Source organism: Perognathus longimembris, chromosome 11, assembly GCF_023159225.1.
Source record: "Perognathus longimembris pacificus isolate PPM17 chromosome 11, ASM2315922v1, whole genome shotgun sequence".
Lineage (NCBI taxonomy): Eukaryota > Metazoa > Chordata > Mammalia > Rodentia > Heteromyidae > Perognathus > Perognathus longimembris.
This window is the reverse complement of record NC_063171.1, coordinates 41,856,613-41,872,065: the sequence shown is the minus strand read 5'-3', so window position 1 is coordinate 41,872,065 and position 15,453 is coordinate 41,856,613. Positions and strand designations below refer to the sequence as shown.

Genomic DNA, 15,453 nt, shown 5'->3' with positions numbered 1-15,453 from the left:
CACTAGGCTGCCTATCTCAAGAATGCAAAAATCTTCATGAATGGTCCACCCTGCTCCTGCAATCACAAGGAGGTGGGGCAAGAGCTACAGGACACCGTCACGTCCTAGGCTAGTCTGATCAATAGGTGAGTCAGTGCCTGCAAAGAGTATAAAACCTCAGGTGCTCCAGTGCTCCTCACATCGCCAGCATCTCCTCTCCTCACTCACCCTCCCTGGTGCTTTGGGTAAGTGTGGGTTCTACTGGCTCTCTTGTCTTCCCAGCTGGCCTTGCTCGGGCCTGCATAGGTTAGTGGCCTGGGCTCCTCTCCCCTGTGGGCAATACAGGACCGCTGCCTTCCCTATGGCACTCATATTCAAAGGGGATTCAGTTCAGGGACAGGAGGCTGAGCTGCTGCTATGCAGATGGTCTTTCTGGCCTTCTCTGACCAGAACATAAACTCCAACAAGAAAAGACCATCTCCTGCTTCTGCGGCACTCCTCTAGGGGAGAGAACGGAGGGGACACCCAGGGGACATTGCGGTGGCTGTCCAAGGCAGCAAGCAGCCTGTGCATGGGCTTAGCTCCATGAACAGCAGATGCCTGTCAGAAGAAGCTGAGCTCACTCTCAGGGAACAGGGACATGGATTGAAAGGGGCTGGGAATATGGCCTAGTGGTAGAGTGCTTGCCTCCTATACATAAAGCCCTGGGTTCAATTCCCCAGCACCACGTATACAGAAAACGGCCAGAAGTGGCGCTGTGGCTCAAGTGGCAGAGTGCTAGCCTTGAGCAAAAAAGAAGCCAGGGACAGTGCTCAGGGCCTAAATTTAAGCCCCAGGACTGACAAAAAAAAGAAAAAGAAGAAGAAGAAGAAAAAGAAAAGGACGTTAGTGTATATGGGAGAGGTGTTTAGGAGCCACAGAAACGAAATCCTGTTTTGCAAGGCAGGTGTTCTCACAGGAAAATGACTTGAGCACGGTGCACTGGGATGCAACTTCCTGGCTACAGTAGCTACAGTTTCCGCTATCAGGCGTGGACTCCAGCATGGCATAAAGGATGTCTGACACCTTCTGGTCAAGATGCTGGTCCAAAGGACCATGGGGGGTCGTTCTGCATTGCCTGACCAGGGCCAAGGCAGAGCCTGTCTTTTCCAAGAACTAGTCCATGGATAAGAGCACCCATCAGGGAGGTGGGGCAGACAGCCAAGAGTTGGAACTCAAGGCTTTTGCAGAGAATGGGCGGCAGCGGGCCTCCACCTCCCAATCCGAGGTAGAGAGTCATAGCAGTGTTCTCTGCGAACTTGGAGATCCAGTGTTGGGACTGTTGGGATGTGAGGGATGGATGGAGAGTGCAAACAAACGGCACCGTGGGCTGCACGTGTGATCCGCCCCGGCCGCCGGGTGCAGCTGGGAAAGGAAGCCGGCACCACTCACGGGAGCTCGAGAGGCACCCCGGGACGGAGCCGAACGGGCCCCAGCGGCGGGCAGATGTGGGCGGTGTGGCCGCGGGGGCAGCCGCCTCGTCGGTCCAGTGATGCTCTCCCGCTCTCCTTGCAGGTTCCCGTTCTTCCTTAGACAAGATGTCTCAGCAGAAAAAGCAGCCCACCCCGTGTCTCCCTGTGTGCTGTGGGAAGAGCTCTGGCGGCGGCGGCGGCGGCGGCGGGGGCGGCGGCGGCGGCGGCGGGGGCGGCTGCGGCGGCGGCGGCTACTCCGGGGGCGGCGGCTCTAGCTGCGGCGGTGGCGGCGGCTACTCTGGGGGCGGCGGCGGCTCCAGCTGCGGCGGAGGCGGCTACTCCGGGGGCGGCGGCTCCGGCGGGGGCATCAAGTACTCTGGCGGCGGCGGCGGTAGCGGCGGCGGCGGCTCCAGCTGTGGCGGCGGCGGCTACTCCGGTGGCGGCGGCTCCAGCTGTGGCGGCGGCGGCTACTCCGGTGGCGGCGGCTCCAGCTGCGGCGGGGGCGGCTCTTCCGGTGGCGGCGGCTCCGGAGGGGGCATCAAGTACTCTGGCGGCGGCGGCGGCGGCTCCAGCTGTGGCGGCGGCGGCTACTCCGGTGGCGGCGGCTCCAGCTGTGGCGGTGGCGGCTACTCCGGTGGCGGCGGCTCCATCTGCGGCGGCGGCGGATCATCTGGTGGCGGCGGCTCCGGCGGAGGCATCAAGTACTCCGGTGGCGGCGGCGGTAGCGGCGGCGGCGGCTCCAGCTGTGGCGGCGGCGGCTACTCTGGTGGCGGCGGCGGCTCCAGCTGTGGCGGCGGCGGCTACTCCGGTGGCGGCGGCGGCTCCAGCTGTGGCGGCGGCGGCTCTTCCGGTGGCGGAGGCTCCGGCGGGGGCATCAAGTACTCCGGCGGCGGCGGCGGCGGCAGCGGCGGCGGCTCCAGCTGCGGCGGCGGCGGCTATTCCGGTGGCGGCGGCTCCAGCTGCGGCGGCGGCGGCTACTCCGGGGGCGGCGGCTCCAGCTGCGGCGGCGGCGGCTACTCCGGCGGCGGCGGCGGCTGCGGTGGCGGCGGCTCCTCCGGGGGCGGCGGCGGCGGCTCCTCGAGCCAGCAGTACCAGCAGCAGAGCTACGGAGGCGGCTCTAGCGGCGGCGGCGGCTGCGGCGGCGGCGGCTACTCAGGGGGCGGCGGCGGCTCCAGCTGTGGCGGCGGCGGCTACTCCGGGGGCGGCGGCTCCAGCTGCGGCGGCGGCGGCGGCTACTCCGGGGGCGGCGGCTCCAGCTGCGGCGGCGGCGGCGGCTACTCCGGGGGCGGCGGCGGCTCCAGCTGCGGTGGCGGCGGCGGCGGCTCCTCCGGGGGCGGCGGCTACTACTCACAGCAGTCCAGCCAGGCCTCGTGCGCCCCGCAGCAGAGCTACGGCTCTAGCGGCGGCTCCTCCGGGGGCGGCGGCGGCTGCGGGGGCGGCGGCGGCTCCTCCGGCGGCGGCTGCTTCTCCAGCTGCGGCGGCGGCGGCGGCGGCTCCTCCGGGGGCGGCGGCGGCTGCTTCTCCAGCGGTGGAGGCGGCGGCGGCGGCGGCTGCGGCGGCGGCGGTTCCTCCGGCGGCGGCGGCGGCTCCTCCGGCGGCGGCGGCGGCGGCGGCTCCGGGGGCGGCAAGGGCATCCCGATCTGCCACCAGACCCAGCAGAAGCAGGCGCCTAGCTGGCCTTGCAAATAAAGTCCCCCCCGGGGCCGCGGAAGAGCCGCCGCTGGCGGGCTCCCCGCGGGCGCCGGCGGGCTAGCCTGCTCGTGACGTTGCCCCCACGGTCTCCAAACCCCCCGCTCCACCCGCACTCGCCTTGCCAGAAGCCGCGGGGCTCGCGGGCCGTAGCCGCCCCACCTGGGCGGCCTCCCCTCCCGGGGCTTCTGTACGACTACCTACCTCCCAACTCTGATACCTCCTCCAGGCAATAAAATGGGCAATGCACGAGAGTTCCCCGAGTCTCCTGGCCTCCCTGCGCCGCCCCTTGCGCTCTGCTTCCTTCTCGCGCGCACTCCCCCCTCCACGCTTGCCCTCGTCCCACAGACACCGTGCGGGAGGCGGGAGGGTGACCGACCACAGACCTCAGAGCTGAAGAGTTCGGGGCCCAAACAGAAATCCTAGTGGGAGACTTAACTGAACGGCACCCAGCGATTGGGGTGGGGGTGGGGGTGGCGGGGGAACCTTCCATCGGGTGCCCTTGGGTCCCCTCCCTGAGCTCGGAGGGCTGCCTCAGAAAGATCCTGTCCTTCATAGTCCAGATGATCTGGCTGGTCTACACGTAGTGTGGCAGCGCCTGGGAACGCCGGTGGTTCGCGCTACTCGTCCTCACAGGGGCTCCTGGCTTGACACCGGCCTTCCCCCTCCATCCCTCTTACCCACCCCACCACTCCCTAATCTTTTGTGTTAAAGCGCAGCCTTTCCTTGAGTTTTAATTAATCGCTACAGAATTTGAGAGTCCATTGAGAAATTCCAGCCAGAGAGGCGACAGCGCCTTGGATAACAGATCTCTGTTATCCAAGTCACCTAAGTAGACTTTCTGCGCGTCAGTGCCAGAAAGGCACTGTATGTACTTCCTTTTCCCTCTTCGTTAACTTCATAAAAGCTCTCCGGACTGCTGAGCCCCACTCCCCCCATGATAGAGCTTTCAGGCAAATAAAAGCCCCTCTGTCTTTTCTGCTGACCCTTGGTGGGCGTAAGGTCCTCCCCAGGGGGACTCATTTCTTCTGATTGCACTTGATTTCTTGCTGCCCTCCCTAATATCCAGCATGCAAGCAAAGGGCACCTGGACATTTGAGTCTGGTAATAGAATATGATCTTTTTAAAAGCCTGTACAGTGTGTAAGGCACCCAGAAGGACAGATGCAGAGGGGCTATTTCCTAGACTCTTAAAGAAGTTCCATCCAACTTACAAAGATACAACACAAATGTAATAGGGGATAAACATTAGTTTATTAGCCTTGTCACAAAGGAAACATTGACAGCTTTTTGAATGACCAAGAAGAAGCTACAGTTGCTTAGAGGGATGCATTAACTGCACAACCGTCAATCAAAATACAGACCACCACCCAGTCTAGGTCCTGTTTTACAGTTTCATCCCACCAGCTTTAGGTGAGTGATAACTTACTGGTTTATTCAAAGGAAAACCCCTGCTGCACTAAGAAGGGACAATAGTCTTCATACCTGGTCAGTACCAGAATCAAAAAGGGAAGAAAAGGGCTGGGAGTGTGGCCTAGTGGTAAAGTACTTGCTTGTCTAGCATGCACAAAGCCCTGGGTTCGATTCCTCAGTACCACATATACCGAAAAAGCCAGAAGTGGTCCTGTGACTCAAGTGGTAGAGTGCTAACCTTGAGCAAAAGAAGCTCAGTAACAGTGCCCCATGAGTGACAAAAAAAAAAAAGACAAAATCTCCTCTCCTAATCCTTCCATTTAGAGTCACCACCACCTTCATCAGTAAAGCTCAAAACAGGTAACAACCTTAATGATATAGTAGTCCAACCACTGCATTTTATTTCCTTTTTAAACAAATGAAAGTCAGATCTCCCTTTCTGAATATGATGGAATAGATATATTTCTCCCTGTCACTCCTTTTCAGTAGAATTAAAGCATTTGGACAAAAATATAAATAGCAAAGAAGATGTTGAAAGGAATAGAGAGGAAGGATGAGTAGTTACAGTCCTCCGAACTTAAGGATTGACATAGAAGTGAATTTCCCAGATTTTCTTTTTGCATGTTAGATAGCCCAGACTGGGCATTGGAAAGTCTACAACCAAGAAATTCTTACAGAAAATCACTCCATATGCACACACACACACACACAAAAAAAAACGTTATTTAAAAAAAGGCTATGGTTGAAGTGGTAGAATACCTAGGACCAAACCCCAGGAAGACCACATTTAACTAATTAATTAATTAGAAGGAAGGGAAGGGAAAGAGAGGAGAGAGAGAAAGAGATGAAAAGGAAGGAGGGTGGACAAAGAGACTCAACTTTATCCAAAGAATTAGGAAAGATAGAACCTAGCAAAACAGAAGCCTTTTTGACAAACCTACCATAGTTCAAATGACACCATGGGAGATAAAGGAATGGGAAGCCTGGATGTCCAGCCTGGGAGAAGTGCGTAAGTGCTTACCCAGGGTAAGGTTATGGGACAATTCCCACTGCCATCATCTCATTGGTAAGTCAGAATTGTGATAACTCTAGCATTGCTTCCCCTCCCTCCCTCAGGGTTGCTTTAGCTATTTAGGACCCTCTGTGCTTCCATATGAAGTTTGGGACTGATTTCTTTATCTCAGCATAGGATGGCTTTGAGATTATGATGTGTATTATCATGAATTTGTGGGCAATTTACAAGAGTGAGACTGAAATCAAGAAAGCAACTCCATTTGTAATAGCTTCCAAAAAAAAGCCACTTAGAAATTAACCAAAAATGTGAAAGACCTCTATGGTGAAAACTTTAAAAATTTGAGAAAGGAAATTAAAGCAGATTTAAAGAAATGGGAAAAACTTCTATGCTCCTGGCTTGGAAGGATTAACATTGGGAAAATGGCAATACTGCTCAAAGCTATCTACAAATGCAATACCCGTCAAGATCCCAACAACATTCTTCAATGAAACAAGAAAAGCAATCCAAAACTTTATTTGGATTAATAGAAATCTCCAAATAGCAAAAACAATCCTTAGCAAGAAGAATAATGCTGGAGGAATATCAATACCAAACTTCAAACTCTATTACAAAGCCATAGTAATAAAAACAGCTTGGTACTGGCACAAGAATAGGCCTAAAGACCAATAGAACAGAATAGAAGACCCAGAAATGAATCCATGGACTATAGCCAACTAATCTTTGATAAAGGAGTCAAAAACACAGGGTGGAAGAAAGCCTCTTCAACAAATGGTACTGGCAGAATTGGATATGCTTGTGCAGAAAACTGAAGCTAGATCCTTATATATCACCCTGCACTAGAATCAATTCCAAATGAATCAAAGATCTCAGTGTAAGACCAGATACCCTGAAAATATTACAGGAAGGGATAGGGGAAACACTAGGGCTCCTTGCAACTAGTTGAAACTTCTTAAGTAAAGATCCAGAATCACAACAAATCAAAGAAAAAGTAGATAAATGGTATTGCATCAAACTGAAGAGTTTCTGCATGGCAAGAGACATAGCTAGCAAGATGAAGAGAGAACCCACAGAGTGAGAGAAGGTCTTTACTAGCTATGCATCAGGCAAGGGCCTCATATCTAAAATATACTTAGAGCTCAAAAGATCAACCCCTGCCCCCCAAAAAAAACAAATCCTCAAAGAAATAACAACCTAATTAGTAAGTGGACTAAAACCTTAAAGAGAAACTTCTCAGAAGAAGAAGTAAGAATGACCAATAGACACATGAAGAGATGTTCAGCATCTCTGGTAGTAAAAGAAATTCAAATCAAAACAACATTGAAATTCTACCTCACTTCAGTTAGAATGGCCATTATCAGGAAAACTAATAATAATAGGTGCTGGTGGGGATGTGGCCAAAAGGGAACTCTATTACTAAGTTAGTGGCAATGTAAACTTGTTTAATCACTCTGGAAAGCAGTATGGAGGTTCCTTAAAAGACTAATCATAGAAAAGATAGAGTTACCATTACTAAGTGTGGATAGAATTATCCATGTGCATAGCCTTGTCAGGATGCCATTTTATCTTTAGTGAAAAATCCTTGTTAAAAATGTAGTTTTGGGGCTGGGGATATAGCCTAGTGGCAAGAGTGCCTGCCTCGGATACACGAGGCCCTAGGTTCGATTCCCCAGCACCACATATACAGAAAACGGCCAGAAGCGGCCTTGTGGCTCAAGTGGCAAAGTGCTAGCCTTGAGCAAAAAGAAGCCAGGGACAGTGCTCAGGCCCTGAGTCCAAGGCCCAGGACTGGCAAAAAAAAAAAAAAAAATGTAGTTTTGGGCTGGGGATATAGCCTAGCGGCAAGAGTGCCTGCCTCGGATACACGAGGCCCTAGGTTCGATTCCCCAGCACCACATATACAGAAAACGGCCAGAAGCGGCGCTGTGGCTCAAGTGGCAGAGTGCTAGCCTTGAGCGGGAAGAAGCCAGGGACAGTGCTCAGGCCCTGAGTCCAAGGCCCAGGACTGGCCAAAAAAAAAAAATGTAGTTTTGTACAGCTGATAGACCTATATCCAAACTTTTATAAAAGATTATTAACTTCTTTTTTCACACAGACAGGTGCTTCTTTCAGTTCATGTTCCATATCAGTTTAAGAACCAATGCCTTTCTAAATCCTCTGTGATCTTGTTTTTAATACTCAGTTGTTGAATGCATCTAAATAGAGGTTTGCACTGAGAAATTATCATTTAGGCCTTACCCCCCATGAAGTATTATCAAGAACATTTATTGAGATAGCTTCCTTCTCCAATGTGAACAGCTTTCCCAAACAGTGTTAAAAGCCACTCTGCAGCATTTGACTTCATATAATGTACATGTACTGTGGTTATGTAAGTTTCCAAGTAAATCAATATTTTGAGTGGAAGGGTTGAGAAGCATGAATTTTTTGTTTTGCTTTTTAATGTATTTTACTTAAAACATTAATTTAGAAAGAATGGCAGTGCCTTTTGCTGGTTTTGTTTTTAGGAATTTTTTTTGTTTTGTTTTTTGGTATGGTGTGTGCTTGGGGGGGTTTTATTTGTTTGTTTTGTAAGACGATGAGTTGTTTGGCCTTTTTTAAGACAAGGTCTCACAGTGTAACCCAGGCTGGCCTTCAACACACAATCCTCCTGCCTCAGTCTCCTGAATATGGGAATTATTGGCGTTCACAACCATGCCCAGCTATAGTTCTTTTTCTATGTCAGTCAGATTTTATTATGAATCCAAAGCGCCCTAACTCTTTGTCAAAGATGACCTATAAAAATGCTTTTAAAGAATAGCGATGCTGTACTTCTTAAATTACTGCAATGGTGAAGGTACCATGTTCACCTTTTTATAAGATGCATCTGTTTGCAGGTTTATGAAGTTCTTGCAGGCTTATTACAGGAGCATTATACAAATTCTCAGGCATGTTAGCCAGTACAGCATATGTATAAATGCTAGGAAATTTTGTTTTCCTTAATCTCTTTAAAGTATGTTTAATGAAAGTCAATTTCCACTAATACACATAATGCTCAGCCTTTTCACTAATATTTAATTGTATTTTCTGTCTCTACAGGTATTTTAGTTTATTCTTTATACGCTAGCCACTATAACTTGATAAATCATTGCACTATTTAAAAATGTTTTGCAATATCATACATTTAATTTGCTTAAGATTTAATACCCTTCATAACTCCTGACAAATTGCATTGAGAAAAAGAAGTCTTTGTCAATACTTATTTAATCCCATCCCTCACCCCCACTCTCAGCAATGTACTGTCATTTTCATTTGGAATAATGTTCTTTTTGATGTGTTTTCAAATAGGGTTCAGAATCTGCAACTCAGTTCAACACAAGACTGTTGAACTTTAAATATATTTGAAGTAATATTCAAATAGTCATTTAAAATTATGAATTAGATGTGTTTAAATTTATGCATAGTAATTTTGCACTGCAAAATATTTCCCTTCTTCTGTTTCCTTCTGCCATTCTGAATATGCTTATTAAAATATTTTTAAACATAAAAGAGACTAATCATAGAGGTTCCCTAAGACTCAGCAAACCCACTCCTGGGCATTTATCCAATGGACCACAAACCAGGCCACACTAAAGCCACCACCACATTGAAGCATTGTTTACCATAGATAAGATAAGGCATCAACTCAGATGCCCCTCAGTGGACAAATGAATCAAGAAAATGTGATATATATATATATGTATATGTATATATACATATGTATATATATGTATATATATACACATATATACACAATAGAATTCTACTCCTCCATCAGGAAGAATGATTTCATCCCATTTGTAAAGAAATGGAAAGACTTGGAAAAAATTACATTAAGTGAAGTAAGCCAGACCCAAAGAAACAAGTTGTGTGGCTTCCCTCATTTGTGGTAACTAGAATGTGCCAATATATCTACAAGTAAACCCAACAGATAGTAAAAGACAAAAAAATTACATTTGGACATGATAAATTAAACAGGACTCTAAACATTCACACAATGAGACCAAAGGAAGATATTCTTAGCAGAGGATCACAAGAGCTCAATAGCTGTGTGTATATATGATCATATTAAATAATGCTTATCAAAATGAACTCCAAGAAATGGAAACGAGATTTTTTATTGTATTGTTTGTGGTTCTTTTTTTCCTTTTCTTCTTTTTTTTATCCCTTTGTCATTGTTTTGATTTCTATATCCTTTGTCTTATATGTAAGTGTATCTGATCTGGGGAAAGCAAGGGTAAGCACAGAAATGGTGGGGCACAGCTTGAACTAATTCAGCAGTGATACTCACTAGACACTGTGCTGGAAATGAACTATACAACTTGGAGGGAGAGGGTCTGGAGGGAAAACATTGGTAGAAAATGAGGGAGGGGGTGACACTTTTCAAAAAGAAATGTACTCATTACTTAACTTATATAGCTATAACCCTTTCTGTACACCAGTTACAATAAAAATTTAAAATAAATAAGAAAGTAAACTGCCTTTGGCAGTATGACCATTTTCATGATATTAATTCTTCAAATCTATTAACATGGAAGGTCTTTCCATCTTCAATTTCTTTTTTTCAAGATTTCCTAGTTTCCATTGTAAAGGTCCTATACCTCCTTGGTTAGGTTTATTCCCAGGTACTTTTTGAGATAACTGTGAAGGGAATTACTCTCCTAATTTTCAGGGAAATGGAAGGATCTAAAACAAATAATATTAAGTGAGGTAAGCCAAGCTCAGAGAGACAAACAGTGCATGTTTCTCTCATATATGGAAGCTAAAATACACCAGAGCATAATAAATTATACAGGTCTGTAGGCATCCACACACAATGAGACCAAAGGAGGATACTCATGGGAGAGGAACACAAAGGCACAATGCCTATGTGCCTCTGATCATACAATATTTATCAAAATGAACTCCAGATAATGGAAAAAATAGTTTTTTTCTTTTTCACTGTTTTTGTTTTCTTCATATGCACATTTTTATGTCTTTGGGAGTGTGAGGGGGGGCACAGAAATGGAAGGACAAAGGGTGAACAAATGCAGCAATGATATTTACTGGATCCTGTTGAAAATGAGCTATACAACTTGTGGATAGGGATGGTAGGGGAAAACTGGGAGAGAGCAAAGTACAGGGTGACTTTGTCCAAAAAGAAATGTACTATTTCCCTTGTTCATTTATTTACTTAAATGATTTTTTAAAAAAAAAGAATTCTGCTGTGAGTCTATTGGGCCCTGTGCTTTTACTTTGTTGGGAGATTCTCATTATTCTTTAAATCCTCTTGTTTGTTATAGATCTATTTAAATGGGCACATTTAAATAGAGGTTATCTAGAGGTTATCTAGAAATGCATATATTTCTACTAAATTTTCCACTTAAGTAAACATTCATGAAGCATTCCCTCATAATCTTTTGGGTTTTGCTTTTGTTTGTAATGGCACACCTATATTCATTTCTAGTTTTATTGATTTGGGTAATTTCTCTTCTCCTGTTGTTCAGTTTAGCTAAGTGCTCATTATTGTTCATCTTTTTGAAGAACCAATTATTTTTTAATTAATTTATATATTGTCAAAGTGATGTACAGAGGGGTTTCATATGTAAGGCAGTGAGTACATTTCTTATCAAACTTATTACCTCCTCCCTCATTTTTCTCCCATCTTCCCCCCTCCCAAATTCCCTCCCTCCCCTAAGCTGTACAGTTGGTTTACAGCATATTGTCTTCTAAGTATGGCTGTTGCATCAGTTGACTTTTAACCTTTGTCTCTCCATTTTGATGTTCCCCTTCCCTTCCCTAGTTCCAATTAACGTATATACAATACCCAGGGTACCAAAATCAGTTACAGTAACATTAGGGATAAAACCATGGGGAGGGCTGGGGATATGGCCTAGTGGCAAGAGTGCCTGCCTCATATACATGAGGCCCTGGGTTCGATTCCCCAGCACCACATATACAGAAAATGGCCAGAAGTGGCGCTGTGGCTCAAGTGGCAGAGTGCTAGCCTTGAGCAAAAAGAAGCCAGGGACAGTGCTCAGGCCCTGAGTCCAAGCGCCAGGACTGGCAAAAAAAAAAAAACATGGGGAAGAAAGATAACAGAAAAAGGCATAATTTCACATGGTATGTTGAAAATAACAACGATGATAAAACACTTATTTCTATAACTTGGAGTTCATTTTGCTTAGCATCATCTTATGTGTTCAAATGTGCATAGCTATTGAGCTATTGTGACCTTCTGCTAGGACTATCCTAGACATGTACTAATTATTACCAGTGAGGGAAACCATAGAGTCTATGTTTCTTTGGGTCTGGCTCACTTCGGTTAGTATGATTTTTTTCCAGGTCTTTCCATTTCCTTACAATGGGCAATGTCATTCTTTCTAATAGAAGCATATGTCACCAGAATCAATCCATATATCACCCAGAATCAATTCCAAAGGATCAAAGACCTCAAGGTAAAATCAGATACCTTGAAAACATTGTTGGAAGGAATAGAAGAAATCCTTGGGCTCCTTGGCATAGGTCAAAACTTTGTTCATAAAGGCCAAGAAACACAAAGAAAGTTTGGACAAATGGGACTGTATCAAATTGCAGAGCCTCTGCACAGCAAAGGACATAGCTTGCAAGATAAATAGAAAGCCCTCAGATTGGGAGAAGATCTGCACTGGCCATACAACAGACAAAGGCCTCATATCTAAAATATACGTAGAACAAAAAAAAAAAAAGTTCCCACAAAACAAATCCTCAAAGAAACAGCTGTCCCTTAATCTCTGAAGTGGAAATGGAAATGGCCAAGAGGCACATGAAAATATGCTCAAAATCACTGGCCATAAAAGAAATGCAAATCAAAACAACATTGAGATTCCACCTCACCCCAGTAAGAATGTCCATTATCAAGAAAACTAATAACAATAGATGCTGGAGGGTATATGGCCAAAAGGGAACCCTACTACACTTGATGGGAGTGTTAGTTAATTTGTTCAACCACTCTGGAAAGCAGTGTGGAGGTTCCTCAAACAGCTAACCATAGAGCTCCCCTGTGACTCAGAAGCCCCATTTTGGGGTATTTACCCAAAAGATTACAAGCAAGACCATACTAAAGCTACCAGCACAATTATGTTCATGGTAGCACAATTTACCATCACTACAATATGGAACCAACCCAGATGCCCCTCATAGATGAATGGATCAAGAAAATGTGGTACATATACACAATTGTTGATTCTTTCTATGGGTTTTTGGTCACTATTTCATTGCTTTCTGCCTTAATCTTTATTATTTCTTTCTGCCTTCTGGTTTGGGTATTAGCGTGTTGTTGTTTTTCTAAGAGCTTGAGATGAATCCTTAGAGAGCACCTTTGAGATTCCTCTGTTTTATTGATGTAGGTACATATATCTACAGACTTTCCTGTTAGGACTGGCTTTTCTGTGTCACAAAGGTCCTGATCTGTTGTGTTTTTATTTTCATTGGATTTTAGGAACTTTTGGATGTCACCCTATCTTTTCAATGACCCATTCATTATTCACTAGCGTGTTACTTAGTCTCCATGAGTTTTAATATTTTCTGAGATTTCTTTTACTATTAAATTCTAATTTTATTTCGTTATGGTATGACAAGCTACAGGGGGTTATTTCAATTTTCTCCTTTTTTTTGATATATGCATTATGGCCTAGAATGTGGTTGATTTGGAGAATGCTTCATGGGCTGCTGAAAAAAAAATGTGTATTGTGAAGCTTCTGGTTGAAATATTCTGTATTTATATATATTAGCTCTGGTTGATCTATGGTGTCATCTTTTGTTGTTATTGTAGAGTTGATATACAGAAGGTTAGAGTTGAATCAGGTAATGAGTAATGAATACATTTGGGGGGGGGGGGGGTCATGGTGTTTGAATTCTGGGCCTGGATGCTGTCCCTGAGCTCTTCAACTCAAGGCTAGCATTCTACCACTTGAGCCACAGCACCACTTCCTGCCCAGGTGGGCTGTGAACCGCCATCCTCACATCTCAGCCTCCTGAGTAGCTGGGATTACAGGTGTGAGCCACCATCAGTCAGCATGAATACAACTCTTTTTGAACCATGTCTCCCCTTCCATGACTCTCTCCTGGTTTTTCCCTCCCACCCCCACCCACAAGATAGCCAGTTCCTTTTCCACATAGTGTCTAGTGAGCAGCACTGTTGTATTTGTTCCCTTTTTGTTCCTTTTTTGTACCCTCCTTTGCCCTCCCAAATACAAACAAACTAACAAACAAGACAAAAGGAAAAGAAAAGAAAAACAGCAACAATAGCAACTAAAAAATGCTTCTTGTTTCCTTTTCTTAGAGTTCATTTCATAGAACATTGTTTTATGTGATCATCTGCACATAGCTATTGAGCCTTTGACCACCACTCCTACACATATCCTACTTTGGCCTCAGTATGTGAATGACTAGATTCTTCTATAGTTTATAATGTCCCAGTGTACATGCATATGTGCATATATTTTTTAATCATTCACTGTGTTTGCTTATAGATTTACAGGCATATTCTAGTTACCACAAAGGAGGGAAACCATATAGCCTATGTTTCTTTAGGTCTGGTTTACTTCACTTAATATAATTTTTTCCAAGTCTTTCCATTTCCTTACAAATAGGACAAAATCATTCTTTCTAATGGATAAGTCGAATTCTAATAGATAGATAGATAGATAGATATACATATATGTATATATATATATATATTCTTGATCCATTTGTCCACTGAGGGATATCTGCTATATCTTATCTATGGTAAACAATGGTTCATTGTGCTGGTGGCTTTAGTGTGGCCTGGTTTGTGGCCCATTGGTTAAATGCCCAGGTGGGATTCCTGGGTCTTAGGGAACCTCTATGATTAGTCTTTTAAGGAACCTCCGTACTGCTTTCTAGAGTGATTAAACAAGTTTACGTTGCTACTAACCTATTCAGGTCTATCAAAGAACCAGTATTATGTGTGAAAAGGGGACAAAATGTGGAGTAAAAACATTATTTTTAGAAACCAGAGATTTCAGGTCTTGGCAATTTCAAATCACCTTGGAGAAATCATTCAACCAACCTATGTGAGCTTCAAAAATGAGAAAACAAAGCCCACCTCACAGTTGAGCTCACAGCTAGAATCCCTGACTAAACAAAAGAAACTTATTATTGTTGCTTTATGGTCTCAACTTACCAATATCTGATTCTGTGTGTTACCTGAATCTCAAGTAGGGTGAAAGCAGGTAGGCTTCATCTGCCTCCTGCTGGTGAATAATAGCATCACTTCTATGTCACAGACATTCCTCTGACCCAAGGTGAAGGGTTTTCTTCTATGTCAGCAATTCTTTGTTCCAGTCACTGCCAAGCAGCTTGTACAGGAGGCCTTGTAGCTGATCAGTATTTTCTGACAAGGGTTCTCTGAACTTATTCATAATTCCCACAAGAGCAGAAAACCATCCCTGTATCCCTTATGGATATTAACAGTAAATAAATAGCCCAGATCAAGTAAAGGTACCTCTGCTTTGAAGTCACACAGGCCTGAGTGTATATACCCTACCCTATCTTCTACAGGGGCTAGAATTCCTTGGCTCCTTAATGGAAATTATTGGGAGCTGCTTGGATATCACTTTTAATGAAACTTGGTCTTTTAAAGAAAATACCCGAATCATAACAGGTACAAAACAAACAACTCACATTGCTAAAATGGATACCCATTCTACAGAACAGATTTCACACCACAGCCACCTTATAGGTACAGAGAAGTTAATCTATCAAAAGACACAAAGTTTATGTTTAGTTCTATTTTTATTGATTATTTAACCATCAATATTTTCATCATCTTAAGCTCAAAGAAAATGTCTTATAGTAGAAGAAAAAAAAACAGGAAAGTTCAGGAATAGAAGTCAAGGAATAAACTAGGAAA

General features: G+C 45.3%; 1 protein-coding gene across 1 annotated transcript; it reads left to right on the top strand.

The window, feature by feature from the left end:
* The first annotated feature begins 1,556 nt into the window (after positions 1-1,556).
* On the top strand, positions 1,557-3,119 carry Loricrin (loricrin cornified envelope precursor protein). The gene has a single exon (XM_048357985.1). The coding sequence runs from the start codon at positions 1,557-1,559 to the stop codon at positions 3,117-3,119; it is 1,563 nt and encodes a 520-aa protein (XP_048213942.1).
* The last annotated feature ends 12,334 nt before the right edge of the window (positions 3,120-15,453 follow it).

What these genes read in the sequence shown, in the direction of transcription:
- Loricrin (XM_048357985.1), top strand. Translation starts at nt 1,557, where the DNA reads ATGTCTCAGCAGAAAAAGCAGCCCACCCCGTGTCTCCCTGTGTGCTGT.